Raw genomic sequence first — 12,527 nt, 5'->3', positions numbered from 1 at the left:
TGGCCTGTATTTTCTTTTTTTCCAGTTAAACTCATAGCAAATATATCATGCAGGTGTATTTTCTGATCAAAAGAATAAATGAACGTAAAAAGCAAATATATTAAAGAAACAATATCCAGTAAAGTCCTTAGTACTTAGAAATGAAATACCTTTCTAAATAATACATGAGTCTAAAATCAAAAGAGAAATTAGAAAATGTTTCAAAATTAGAAAGTTATTTGAAACAATAGTAAAAATGTAACATCAGTCTTTATCATGCAGCTTGAAAGAGTACTTAAGGAGGGAACTTTATAACTTTAAGTGCTTATATAACTAAAAGGAAAAAATAGTCAATTATCTATGTTTTTGCCTTAAGAAGCTACAAAAACCCAAAATAATGAGAAGTAAAGAGAGATCAGCAAGAGTGTGGTGCAGTGGAACATAGGACAGAAGAAAAAGGAGTTTTCAAATATCTATTTCTCTTGAAATCTTTGCAGTTTAGGAATGGGAGCTGCCTCTTTTGATACGTTTTCATTGTTGTTGTTGTTAATGAATATTTTCCAGGGTCGTGAAAAATTTTCAGACACACCATTTAAAAATAGTCATTCATTTTGATGTTCCGAGGTTCATTTATTCACTCCCCTTCTATCAAGCATGTAGGCTGTTAACAGTGTTTCAGTATTACAAATAAACCTATTATAAGCCTCAAACTGCCTTCAAACTTAGAGAAGATTTATTGGAGGTTTGTTAGACCAATCTCCCAGAAGTTAGACTTCTGGGTACTCTGATTTGTGTGCTTGTCTTCTGATGGTCTGTGAACTCCTTATGGGATAGGACTCTGTTCCAATTATTTTGGGATCCCTACTGCTTAATTTATTGCCTATGCACAGAAGAGGCAGACAGTAATGATGCACTTACAGTGACATGGAGCCTTTATTATGGGTGCTGTCAAAGCCCTTTATGCTTATAATATTTAATTATCATAATTGTGAAAAATACATACCATTTTAAACTTTATTTAACTGACAAGAAACTAAGTAATAGAGAGAAAGTTAAAAAAAAAGTGCCAGGGTCACACATCTAATACTATGTGGCTGAGTCTGAGTTTTAGGATACTTGAAATAAACTGAATGGACTTTTAAATTTAGGGTGATGGAGAAGATGATTTGGGCTTCAGAGTTGCATGTGGCTTTGACATTTTACTTTTACAGTCTAGTTGTGTCACAAGTCCTTGTGTATGTGAGCCTCAGTTTTCTTTTTCTTGAAAATGATGATATTAGTAATTACTTCCAAGTTTATTAGGGGAGCACATTTTAAAACACATACACATAAAGCCACCTTATACAGGGCTGGAACAATATTAAGCTCTTAGTCAGTGATTGGTTGTTGTCTCTTTTTCCTGTCTCTCTCACTTTAGACTTGTTCTTAAGCTCTCAAAGCTTTTCTCTTTTATAAAAGTAAACATAATTATATTTGCAGATTTGTTATAAAATATAAATGAGATTTACTCTTTAAAAATGATTTTAACATTTTTTAAGTTAAAATATTGTGATAAAAATGAATTTTAAAAAATTTGAAATTTGACATTTACCAGTTTTTAACTCTACTGTTCCAGTAGTATTAAGTATATTACATTTTTGTGAAACAGATCTCTAGAATTTTTTTCATCTTGAAAATGTGAAACTCTATGCCCATAAAGCAGCTTCTCTCCTTCCAGCCCCATCTCCTGGAAACCACTATTCTACTACCTACTTCCGTAAGTTTGACTGTGTTAGGTATGTTATATAAGTGGAATCATATGTTATTTATTCTTTTGTGACTGGCTTATTTCACTTAACATAATATCCTCAAGGTTCAGCATGTGTTAGAATTTCTTTCCTTTTTAAGGCTGAATAGTATTTCATTGAATTTATATACCACATACTTTTTATTCATTTGTGGACAAACACCTGGGTTACTTCTACCTTTTGGCTGTTGTGAATAATGCTACTATGAATATGGGTGTTTGAATATCTCTTCCAAACCCTGCTTTTAATTCCTTGGATTATACCCAGAAGTGGGATTACTGAATCTTTATGGTGGTTCTAGTTTCAATATTTTTAGGAGCCTCCATGTTGTTTTCCATAGCAGTTGTACCATTTTACCTTCCCATCAACAATACACAAGGGTTTCGATTTCTTCATATCCTTGTCAAACCTTATTTTCTATTTTTAAAAAATGTAGCAGCTATTATAATGGGTGTTAGGTTGGTTTTAACATTTCTTAATGATACACATTTTTAGATAGAATTAGAAAAGTGACTCCTGAAATCTCTTGGTAAGCTGGAATAGCATCCATTCATACCAGCATGACAAAACCAAAAGCATATGGGAGGGAAATTGACCAAAAAAGCCAACTACCGTGTAGCTCCGTTTGGAAAGAAGAAAAGCTTATTTATGTCTGCTGCTTGGAATATAGATATGATGAGGGATAGATCCACACTAGATGCTACTGATATATCCACATATATACACTTTTTTTTTTTTTTCCTTTTTGAGATGGAGTTTTGCTCTTGTTGCCCAGACTGGACAATCTCAGCTCATTGCAACCTCCACCTCCCAGGTTCAAGCGATTCTCCTGCCTCATCCTCCCAAGTAGCTGGGATTACAAGCATGCGCCACCACGCCCGGCTGATTTTTTGTATTTAGTACAGATGGAGTTTCACCATGTTGGGGTGGTGTTGAACTCCTGATCTCAGGTCAACCACCTGCCTCGGCCTCCCAAAGTGCTGGGATTATAGGTGTGAGCCACTGCGCCTGGCCTGATACAGAGTATGGAGTCTGTAGTAATGGTTAGCTTTTTCAGGCTGTCATGAGGGATAAATTTAAAATGTATATTGTTGATTTTTCACTTTTAGCTGAGAAATGCAGGTTGTAGAAGGGATTTACATTTACCACAAGGGGTCCTCCTGACACCGTCAGACCCCCAGGCCAGTATTAATATGTCTGTGACTGCAAAGCCCAATTTCTGACGAATAACCCAGAACCTTTACAGCCTTATCAGTGTTTTTCTCTGCTTCAGTTAGCTTGGAAAGTTAACCTAACTTGGAAAGATACAATTGCTTGATACTGTTGCTATTTGTTAAATAAGGTGAGCAGTCAAACTGTGGATAAATTGCATTTATAGGGTAAAAAAAATTGATGGTGATTAAATAAGTTGCATGTGTGTATATGCATTTTCCATAAAATAAAAGTTATATGTTTCTTTTGGACAACGTTAGTGTTAAGTAACTACTGGATTGCCTTTTGATATTTGCATTATTATGGTCAGTATAAGCAAAAAAAAAAAAAAAAAACCCTCTTTTTTATAACATGTATGGATAGATTGAAAATTTTGGTGAGCAGCTTATTCTGTCCTGTGTTGTCATGCTTCTACCACTGCATCTGAAAAACGAATGCAACATCTTCTTACAGATTTCAGGAGCCTTTAAAAGAAAGCAATTACAGCAGTTAACCTCTCAACAGTTTCTAAATCTGGAATTTAGCTTTGATCTCTGTCTGTATGGCAAAACACAAATAAGAAATTATCATTAATTAGAGTCCGTGAAAATATTGCTTAGATTAATAAGGTCAGAGTTTTGTTGTTTTTGCCTTTTTAGATAATGAAATAGTTTTTATGCCATTAATTTTAGAGGTATTTGAGAATACACATTTTATTGTCTTACCGAATTGACAGAAATATTAAATAAGGTTTTCATGGTAAGAGTTGCATTTTCCCATCTATTTTTTGTATTTCACTGTTGCTTAATTTAGTGGTTATAGTTATTTTCTGGTGATTTTGATACATCTGTCAAGTACCAGCTACATGTCTAGCAGGTAGTGTGATGACTTTTATCTGAATTTGTATTGGGGCAGGATTACTGACACCAGAGGGCTATCACGTGAGCCTCACGATTTGGTGAATTAGGATGTTGCATGGGGATAAGAGCAGCTTAATCTGTCCCATATTCTTTGCTGTGTTTCTTCTCTTCCTTTCTTTGTCCCGTTGGTCCTCACTGTGATTCATTTGCCCTTTGTAGGCCTGTTTCCAGACTCTTCTCTGGAAACCTTTATAGCATCTGGAGGTAGGTGATACTATAGGTGGTTTAACTGTGTCATCTGACTGGTGTCCAAGTGCCTGATGCATATCCCAGCTCTGCAACTGACCAATTAGTTGTAATATTAGGTATGTTACTTAATTTATCTGTTCCTTAGTTTGTTCATGTGTCATACATGGATTGTAATATCATCTATGTTGTTGGTTGTTAAAAGTATTAATTGAGAAAATAGGTAGAAAGCACTGCAGCAAATTGGTGAAGTACGTGGACTCTGTAGCTAGACTGCATGAGTTTGATTTCCAGCTTTGCAACTCAAAAGTTCTGTGACATTGTGAATTTAAGTTATCTGGTCTCTCTGTGCTTTGATTTCTTCATTTGTAAAATGGGGATAACAGTATCTACCCCATGGGTAGTTTGTTGTGATAGGTAGGTGAGTCAACATTTTTAAAGTTATTGGAAGAAGGCTTGGTACAGAGTTAGCATTCACTTGGTATCATCATGTTAAAATTATATTTTCATTATTATTAGCGTTGATATTATGCTATTTTGTGACTGGCACGTAGTACTCAATAGGTGATAGGTATTGTTGCTCTCCTCATTTTACTGATGAAGAAACTGAAGTTCAGGATGTTGAAATGATTTTCTTTGTCTCACAGGCAGAACTGGGGCTCCTTTGCATCTTCCAGTTACAAATTCAGTGCCTTCTGCAGTTTCCCCAGAGCTCCTCAAGAATAACGGAAGGGAGGTATAGTAATTGTTAAGAAACTTTGCAAAGAAAGTGAATAATGCCAATACTGTCACCTTTTAGAATTTGTTGGTATTTCATGTTGTTTGTCTTTGGAAGGTGATTAGATTTATTATGACTAATATTTCTTTGGTCTTAACCGAGTCATAATTTTTGTTGATAGACTAAAATTTTTGAAAAATTGTTTTCGTGGTGGAAACAGCAAGACAAAATGACAGGAATGGTAATTAGTAATCTTACTGGAAATGAGCGCAGTATAAGATACCTGACATTCTAAAGTTAGGATATATTGTAATTATCAAGTGCTAATTGGAGGAACCATGTTGTAAAACTGTCGAAGTTATTTAAATCTGTAACTCTCTGATTGATGCAAACATAAAAGAGGTGAAAGATGATATATTTAGAAGTATACATGTATGATATGAATAATAATTTTTTTTTACATTCCTCCTGTGGATTGGCATAAAAGCATTTATCAGTGCTTTACTTTGCCAAGTAGTGCTGCCATGGTTTTTGGTATTCCTTAAGAGAGACAAAATTATGACAGTTATATGAGAAATGTGAAAGTTAGGCTGGTATTTTGTGAACTGCTTTTGGTGACATTTACAAGTAGTTCATTTCCTAATAGTTCATTCCTAGGGACCTTCTCATATATGGTCATGGTTTTGTAGGTAAGTCAGATTGGACAAAATTGTACATCATATGAAGGGGTTTAGAGTTCTCTCTTATGCTTACTGATCTTGCGTATAACATTGTTTGCAACTCTGATGATTTTATGTAATCTCACACACTATTTTCATTTGTGCTCTATTAAAATTTGTGGTGAAAGTTTTAATAGGAGTATCAGTACAAAATTACGTGATTTTTTTTTTTATGTGGGGTGGGAAGAGGCAGTCTACATGATTTTCCTAGACTTTATGTCCGATTTTCTTTTCTCATATTCTTGAGAAAGCAAAGTTTTCATAATGTTTAGTTCTCTTATTCATTCAATAAGTATGTACCAAGCCTTTGTACTGTACTGAGATCTGGAAGTGAAGCAGTGCCCAGGGTGGAGGCACGCCATACTGTCACTGATGTCCAGACATACGTATACCTTCTTTGTGACCATAGCCTTGAAAAGAAAAATTCTCATTACTTAGAGGTGATAGGCGGGTCGGTGGAATATGGCCTACACATCTTACCATTTTAGTAAGGCCTTGGAGACAATATGTATAGGACAGACAGAATTTCCGTCACGGAGCTTGCATTGTAGTAGGGGCAGCCAGGCAATAAACTGAATGTTTAAGTAAATCATGAGGTGTTTTAGAAAGTTGTAAGTGCTGTGGGAATAAAGTGAAGCAGGGAGAGCAGATGGGCCATGCAGTTTCAGACAGGGTGGTCTGGATAGGCCTCGTTGAGTAGGCGACATTTGAGCATAGATGTGGCAGGGGGAAGGGAGCAAGCCATGTGGATAACGCGGGGGCAAGAGTGTCCCACATAGAGGGACATCAGTGCAGAGTCCCTGACGTGGGCAGGGAGTGGCAAGGAGGTCAGTGTGGTTCGTGCCAAGGAAACTAGTGGATCCTTGGCGATAGAGGGGAGCCATATCACGCACGACCTTGCGGACTGTGCTAAGTATATAGGTGCTGAATCTGGGAAAGTTGGGGAACTGTTGGTGAGTTTTAAGCAAAGGAGTAAAATTGTGTGATTGATGTTTTGGAAGGATCAGTGCACAACTCAGAAGAGTTGTGAATAGAGTGTAGGGCGGTGAGAGCTGGAGCAGAGAGACCAAGTAGGAGGCCTATGGCTATAATCCAGGCAGCCTGGACCGGGGTAAGGCCAGGAGATGTGGTGAGAAATACATGTATTCTGAGTATATCTAGAAGGTAAAGACAAGAGTTTACCTTTCAAGTAGGATTTACCAGAATTGCTTTAAAATATGCCAGTACTAAAAGAGTTTCATGTAAAGGTCACGCAACTTTTAAATAAGTGGTTGGCTTTTATATTAGTATGTAGAATTCATAAATAAGGGAATATAGAGGACTGCTTACCCTTTTTCACTTACATTGCCATTATCTGTAGTCTGTTTCTGTTCAAGATGTCACTGGATTAGGAATTTAAAAGCATAATTTGTCAGGAAGAAAATAATAAACACTGTATCACCAAAGTAGCCAGTACTTGCCTCATTTTGCAGCTCTTTGACCTTGAGCAAGTTGCTTGGCCTCTCTGAACTTCATTTGTGTCTTCTGTGAAAACAGGGAAGTAGCTGCTTCACTGAGATTGTGTTATGGATTAAATGCAGTTTTTTATATATAACTATAGTTGCTCGATAAAAGGTATAGGTTATTGCTAGCAGTATCACCTGTATCCTCTTCAGTTCTTCTCTGTGGCATGAGTTGGTTCCTAACATTTCCATAGCCGCTGTTTCAATCTGGTCTTTACTTAGTCTCCTTGGTCTCTGACCTGGGTAATTTATGCTCTTTCATATCTTAACATCTTCCCATACTCTTAAGATCTTGCACATTAGGAGATGATATTTGGATATTGAAATAAATTATGAAGTAGTTGCAGGGATAGGAGAGAAAACCCCCATCTACTGGTCACTTTAAAGTCACAGAAACCAGGTTCATCCCTCTCCCTCATTCTCTATATTCACTTTTCTTGTTTGTCCTCTCGTCCTGTCTGTCACTGCAACTGCATTAGCTCCAGTCACCACCACCCTGTGCTTACATGACTCTCTGTCCTGCTCAGCTGGTCCTGTGGCAGCTCATCAGTCTGACTAAAAAATCCTTCCTACGGTGGGATGGTGTGCTGTGGTATGAAGACCCTGGCATCTTAGATGAGCGAGTGGGCTTGGTAGATTATTGAAATAAATTATGAAGTAGTTACAGTGGTAGGAGAAAAAGTGCCCATCTACTGATCACTTTAAAGTCACAGAAACCAGGTTTATCCCTCTCCCTCATTCTCTCCATCACTTGTTCTCTTGTCCTCTCTATCACTGCATCTGTATTAGCTCCAGTCACTACCACCCTGTGCTTATACCACTCTCTCTCCTGCTCACCTGGTCCTGTGGCAGGTGTTCAGTCTGACTAAAAAATCCTTCCTGTGGTGGGGTGGTGTGCTGTGGTGTGAAGACCCTGGCATTGTAGATGAGCGAGTGGGCTTGCTAACTCCTGTGCCTCTTCCTAGTCTATGACCCTGTCTTTAGTCTTAGTGCTCTCATTTTTAAAAGAATTTTAATACCACATTTGCTTAAAAGATGGGAAAATTACATGTAATCAGTACTTCGTGTGTAGAATATAATTGTAGGTTGCTAATGAAGGTAGCTTTTATTTTGTAACTTTTGACAGCCATAAGTTGCAAGGTGGACTCAGTGTGCTTGGATTATTTGTACAGTCCGTTAGTCAATGGCTCAGATTAAACTCCAGTCCGTTCTCACAGGAGTGGGTCAGATATGCTTGCTGGTGAATGTGCTCTTATCCTTCCCATCGTGGCAGTGGTCCTTTACAGTCTTGGTCTCTTAGTAATGGTGGAGGCTGGGGATTGTTTTTCATGTATTCTAGTTTGTCTAGTTGCTTATTTCCTCTGTTCTTTTTCTAGCTTGCTTGCGTTTTTCTGGAGCCCCTTTCTTCCCAGTGTTCCCTGGGGTCATAGTTCACGCTGGTGAATGATGTGTTTTCAGTGGAGCATAGAAGAGGTCACTTGAACTCTGGCTACTATTAGGAGCCTGGAAGTAAACCTAGAGACAAAGCCATCATCAAAAGTAGCGTGTTAGAAATGAAACAACTGTCCTGGGGCATCACTGGACGCAAATAAGCCTCTTGTTCTCCTCAGGCTTTGTTAAGCTATTCTTTTCAGAAGTTAGTGACTTCATAAACAAAGCCTCGGTCATTTTCACTGTTCAGTAAAATACTTGATTTTTGATTGGTTTATACAAGTGTACTACTAACAAAATTACCCACATTTGGGAAAGCTAGAACTGTAGAGTCTCAGTGTGTCTTATGTATGTTCAGAGAACAAAGGCACCAGGAGCCTAGTTACTAATTATCTTACTGCTAAAGTGGAATGTGTTTAGATAGCTAAGTTTTTGAGATGATCTTGACTATCTCACAGTTTGAATGGAAAAACTAAGTAGCTCTGCATTTTAAAAAGTTGCTAGTACAGATTGTAAGGTTGTTTTTCTGTCTGTCTTCTTTAGTATGAGTTTATTACTCGCTTATGTTTTGAAACTAAGAAAGGAAATCATGCCTCTTGGATCCCTCAATATTCCCTAAGCTAATTTTAAAGAATGTGGCTACCTCAAATTCTTGATTTTCTGTTTTCGAGAGAGTTTTTAAAATTTATACACTTACTATGAGCGTACCAAGCAGGAAAAATATTTTACCACGAAAATATTTGGGTACCTATGGACATAGAGACATAGATAGATCAGGATTTTTTTCCAGAAAGGATTTTTATTTCATCAAAGTAATTATTTTAACTCTAAGGTCATAAAGAATTAGGTTAGTAAAATGACAAAGGCATGACTTTGAAAACAAAAATGGTTTGAGAAGCCACCTACAGACATGATCTGGGTCAGACTTGATTTGCAGCTTACTCGATTTTAGAATCGGTTGTCAGTTTTGTAAACAGAAGACTGCTGGATGAATTGAATAGAAGGGTGAGATTAGCATATTAATAAGTTACTGGCTACTGGCCTTCTTTTTCTCCTCCCTCTTTTCCCTCCCTCTTTCTCCTTCCCTGAATGAATCTAGGAATACAGACCCGTGGGGTCACATTACTAGCTGGTTTCATTCTGTTCAGTAGCTTAATCTAGCCAGGATGGTCTGTGTTTCAGATTGCGGAAGCATGAGAAGATTCTGTAACTGAGAGGCATTCTTCAAGCTGCTGGAAAATATTACAGAAGGAACACCTTCCAAATTTTGCTTCAAGCTCTGAAAAAAGGAGCACACAGGGGAACCTTAGTCTTGCTTGTGGATCGAAGCAAATACTATCACAGCGAGGAACTGGGACTTTGTGTGCGGACTCCTGGCTTGATCTTTATAGGATTGGGTGTATGTTGTTGGAACTGGCAGGCCAAGAGGCCCTGAAACCAGCAGGTGCCATCTATATGGAGAAAAGCGGCTGTAGTCCATTTCCAGTGTGTTGGGCTAAAGGTATAAATAACTTAAAAATACGTTCAGTTTTGTTTAAATTCATGCTTTTGCACCGAAAAGGTAGATAAATGTTTTTCAGAATTTATTTCAATATATTTACGGTTAAAACTTTGAGGAAAAATGGAAATTGATTTGGTATGGGTTTACAGCTATTACATGAAACCAATTAGATAGCTTTTCATATAGTAAATGAAAATATTTTTTATGGAAACGAATTTTAAGTGCATTAAGCTATCTTTTAATGTTCTGTCCCATGTCTCTTAATAGTTTTATTTTTTCTTTTAATTTAAGACATCTGTATGTATTCTGTAATCTGGAAGTTTTTAAGGAAAAAAGGAATTTTAACTTAAACAGGGTTGTAGGAAAAAAGAGTAACATGTATTTTTTACTTTAAAAATTAGTTTTCTTTACTCACTGTAAAGATTGTATATTCAGTTTGAAACTCCATATTATTGTAAGGTGGGCTTAGGAATACCATGCATAAACAGTTTTCTTTCTTAATGTTTTTAGGGTTTTTATTCACATAAAAATGTAAATATAAAATACAGCATTTTCATTGTAACATTCAAGACAGTATTTGGGAAACATATTGAGAAGTTAATGCTATGTAATTTGTGCTTGACTACAAGCAGATCAGCTGTTTTGCTTACAGTAGTAGAGAATGTATAAGTTAGGAAATAAAGTTCTTAATGAAGAATATAATAAAAATATTTTTTATTATGATTTCAAATATATTTAAATATAATATGACTCCACTTAGGAAAGATTTTTAAAAGGAGGAAGCTGCACTGTTGTAAAAGGTTGCGGTTTTATAAGTAGAGGTATAGACTGATTCATTTTAGTTTTTGGGGTAAAAATTTTGGTACCACTGGGATATTAGTGTGTTAGCACCAAATTACAGTTTCACCATTAAAATGGTTTTTATTTAGTTGTTGCTGTCATCTATTGATTCTTTCCTAGGCTTTTAAACATTTACAAAACATGCGATATTAGAACTATTTTAGTGTTCACTTTGTTCACTTGTTTGTGTAATTAGATACTCAGAGTAAATATTTTGCTGAGTTAAATTCACACTCTTGGATTTTAAAGAGTTTTGGGAATGGGAACTTTTTAAAATTTTAGTTTCTCAGGATCAGAAATGTATAGCATAAGTGAGTGTGACCAATAGTGTTCATAGCCAAAGAATTCTATACTTGTTGAAAATTTTGATCTTTTCCTGGATTTGCTGGAGTTCGTTTGCATATTGCCGCCTCCATTGTATGATAACATTGTGTTAGCACTGATGATTAACAATAAGGCTCTGATTTCCTTCTTGGATTCAAGATCTACACATCCAGTACCAGTGGGATATTAAATTATCAGCTACTGGATTTCTTTTTATTCAGTGTGACTTTAAAACTGTGAACTTTGGAAGAAAAGAGATTATAGTATTTTTACTCACCCCAAAGCGATTGATGGAAACAACTTATTTTTCAGTTAAGTTTGCTGGCTGTCAGAACAAATGAATAAAACTATTTTTAACTGAAATATGCATTATGATAGAGGTTAGGGTTGGGTAAGAGAGAACAGAGCTCACACATATAAAAGATGGGAAAAGGTAGGGATCGTGTCAGGGGTCAGAATCAGTTTCCTGTGTAGGGCCGCAGCAAGCCATCTCCTCATGGTTTTGCTTTTGAGTTGTTCAGAGGAGGTTCTGACAAAACCTAGGAGCTGTTGTCCTGTCCCTTCTTGGTGCTGCAGACACTGCTTCCATTGTGATTGCCCAGTGTGTAACTATCTTAGTAAACTTCCTCTCTCTCCCCTCATGTTACTCTTGTACCAGGACAGGAAGGCAGGAAACCTTGTTTTTATGCTGGTTAACTTTGTGTGATAAGGACAAAGATGTTGGTATATAGGAATTGGCTGAATTGGTTATATTCAAGTATAAAAGTTACAACTTGTAGATAAAGACACAGTAAAAAGCTCAAATCCAAATAATATACAAATCTCTATCTGCAGTTAGACATTCTAAACCACACGTTTGATTTTATCAGTCACATTAACCTCAAAAAGCACAGCAGTGTCCCAATTTAAGAAGACACATAAAATACCAGGACAAGCTAAAAATAATAGAGCAGACTATATTTGTATCCCTTGAACTGAAACCTTTAAGGTATCCTTAAAGCATTCTGGGGCGTTTGAACCAAGCTCATTGTGCGGTTGAATTTGGTGTAAAGAATCCACCTTAGGTCCCATCCAAGGAAGATTATATTTTAAAGTATTAAAAAGGACTTTGTTTTAACATGGGTTCAACTACATCATGATTTTCTAGGTTTAAAGACAGTTTTGATTCAGAATATTGAATTAAATGTAAATGTTCACAGTGTTATTTTAGGTTGCAAGACTATCAAGTGCAGAAAGTCCTGTTTGGGGAGTTATTTGATTATATCAGTTTTTACATTATTTATTTCATGTTTTTGAAAGGCTGGGAAGGACTAAAGAGTTTCAGAGATTTGGTTGTTAAATCCTGATCTCATCTCTTGATTTCTCCAGGTTTGGGCCTTTGTCCTGTTACTCATTAATAGCACAATTATTTTGTCTTTTCAGTGCCTCA

General features: G+C 36.5%; 1 protein-coding gene across 41 annotated transcripts in view; it reads left to right on the top strand.

The window, feature by feature from the left end:
- The window catches only part of PTK2 (protein tyrosine kinase 2), a 322,010-nt gene that overhangs the window by 31,238 nt on the left and 278,245 nt on the right, over nucleotides 1–12,527 (top strand). For 21 of the 41 annotated variants that reach the window (XM_021942938.1, XM_021942936.1, XM_021942937.1 and 18 more), the window contains exon 3: nucleotides 4,711–4,799. The exons of 2 other annotated variants lie outside the window; for them this stretch is intronic. Coding sequence is in view for 16 of the 39 variants with exons in the window: in XM_021942909.2 (XP_021798601.1) it covers nucleotides 9,835–9,934 (100 nt within the window). In the remaining 23 variants the exon portion in view is untranslated. Of the gene's footprint in view, nucleotides 1–4,710; nucleotides 4,800–4,824; nucleotides 9,935–12,527 lie in introns of those variants that run through there. 18 more of the 41 variants (XM_021942912.2, XM_021942920.2, XM_021942908.2 and 15 more) reach the window with 5 other exon arrangements.

This window comes from Papio anubis, chromosome 8, assembly GCF_008728515.1.
Source record: "Papio anubis isolate 15944 chromosome 8, Panubis1.0, whole genome shotgun sequence".
NCBI lineage: Eukaryota > Metazoa > Chordata > Mammalia > Primates > Cercopithecidae > Papio > Papio anubis.
The sequence above is the reverse complement of the archived record's forward strand: the minus strand, read 5'-3'. Positions and strand labels throughout refer to the sequence as shown.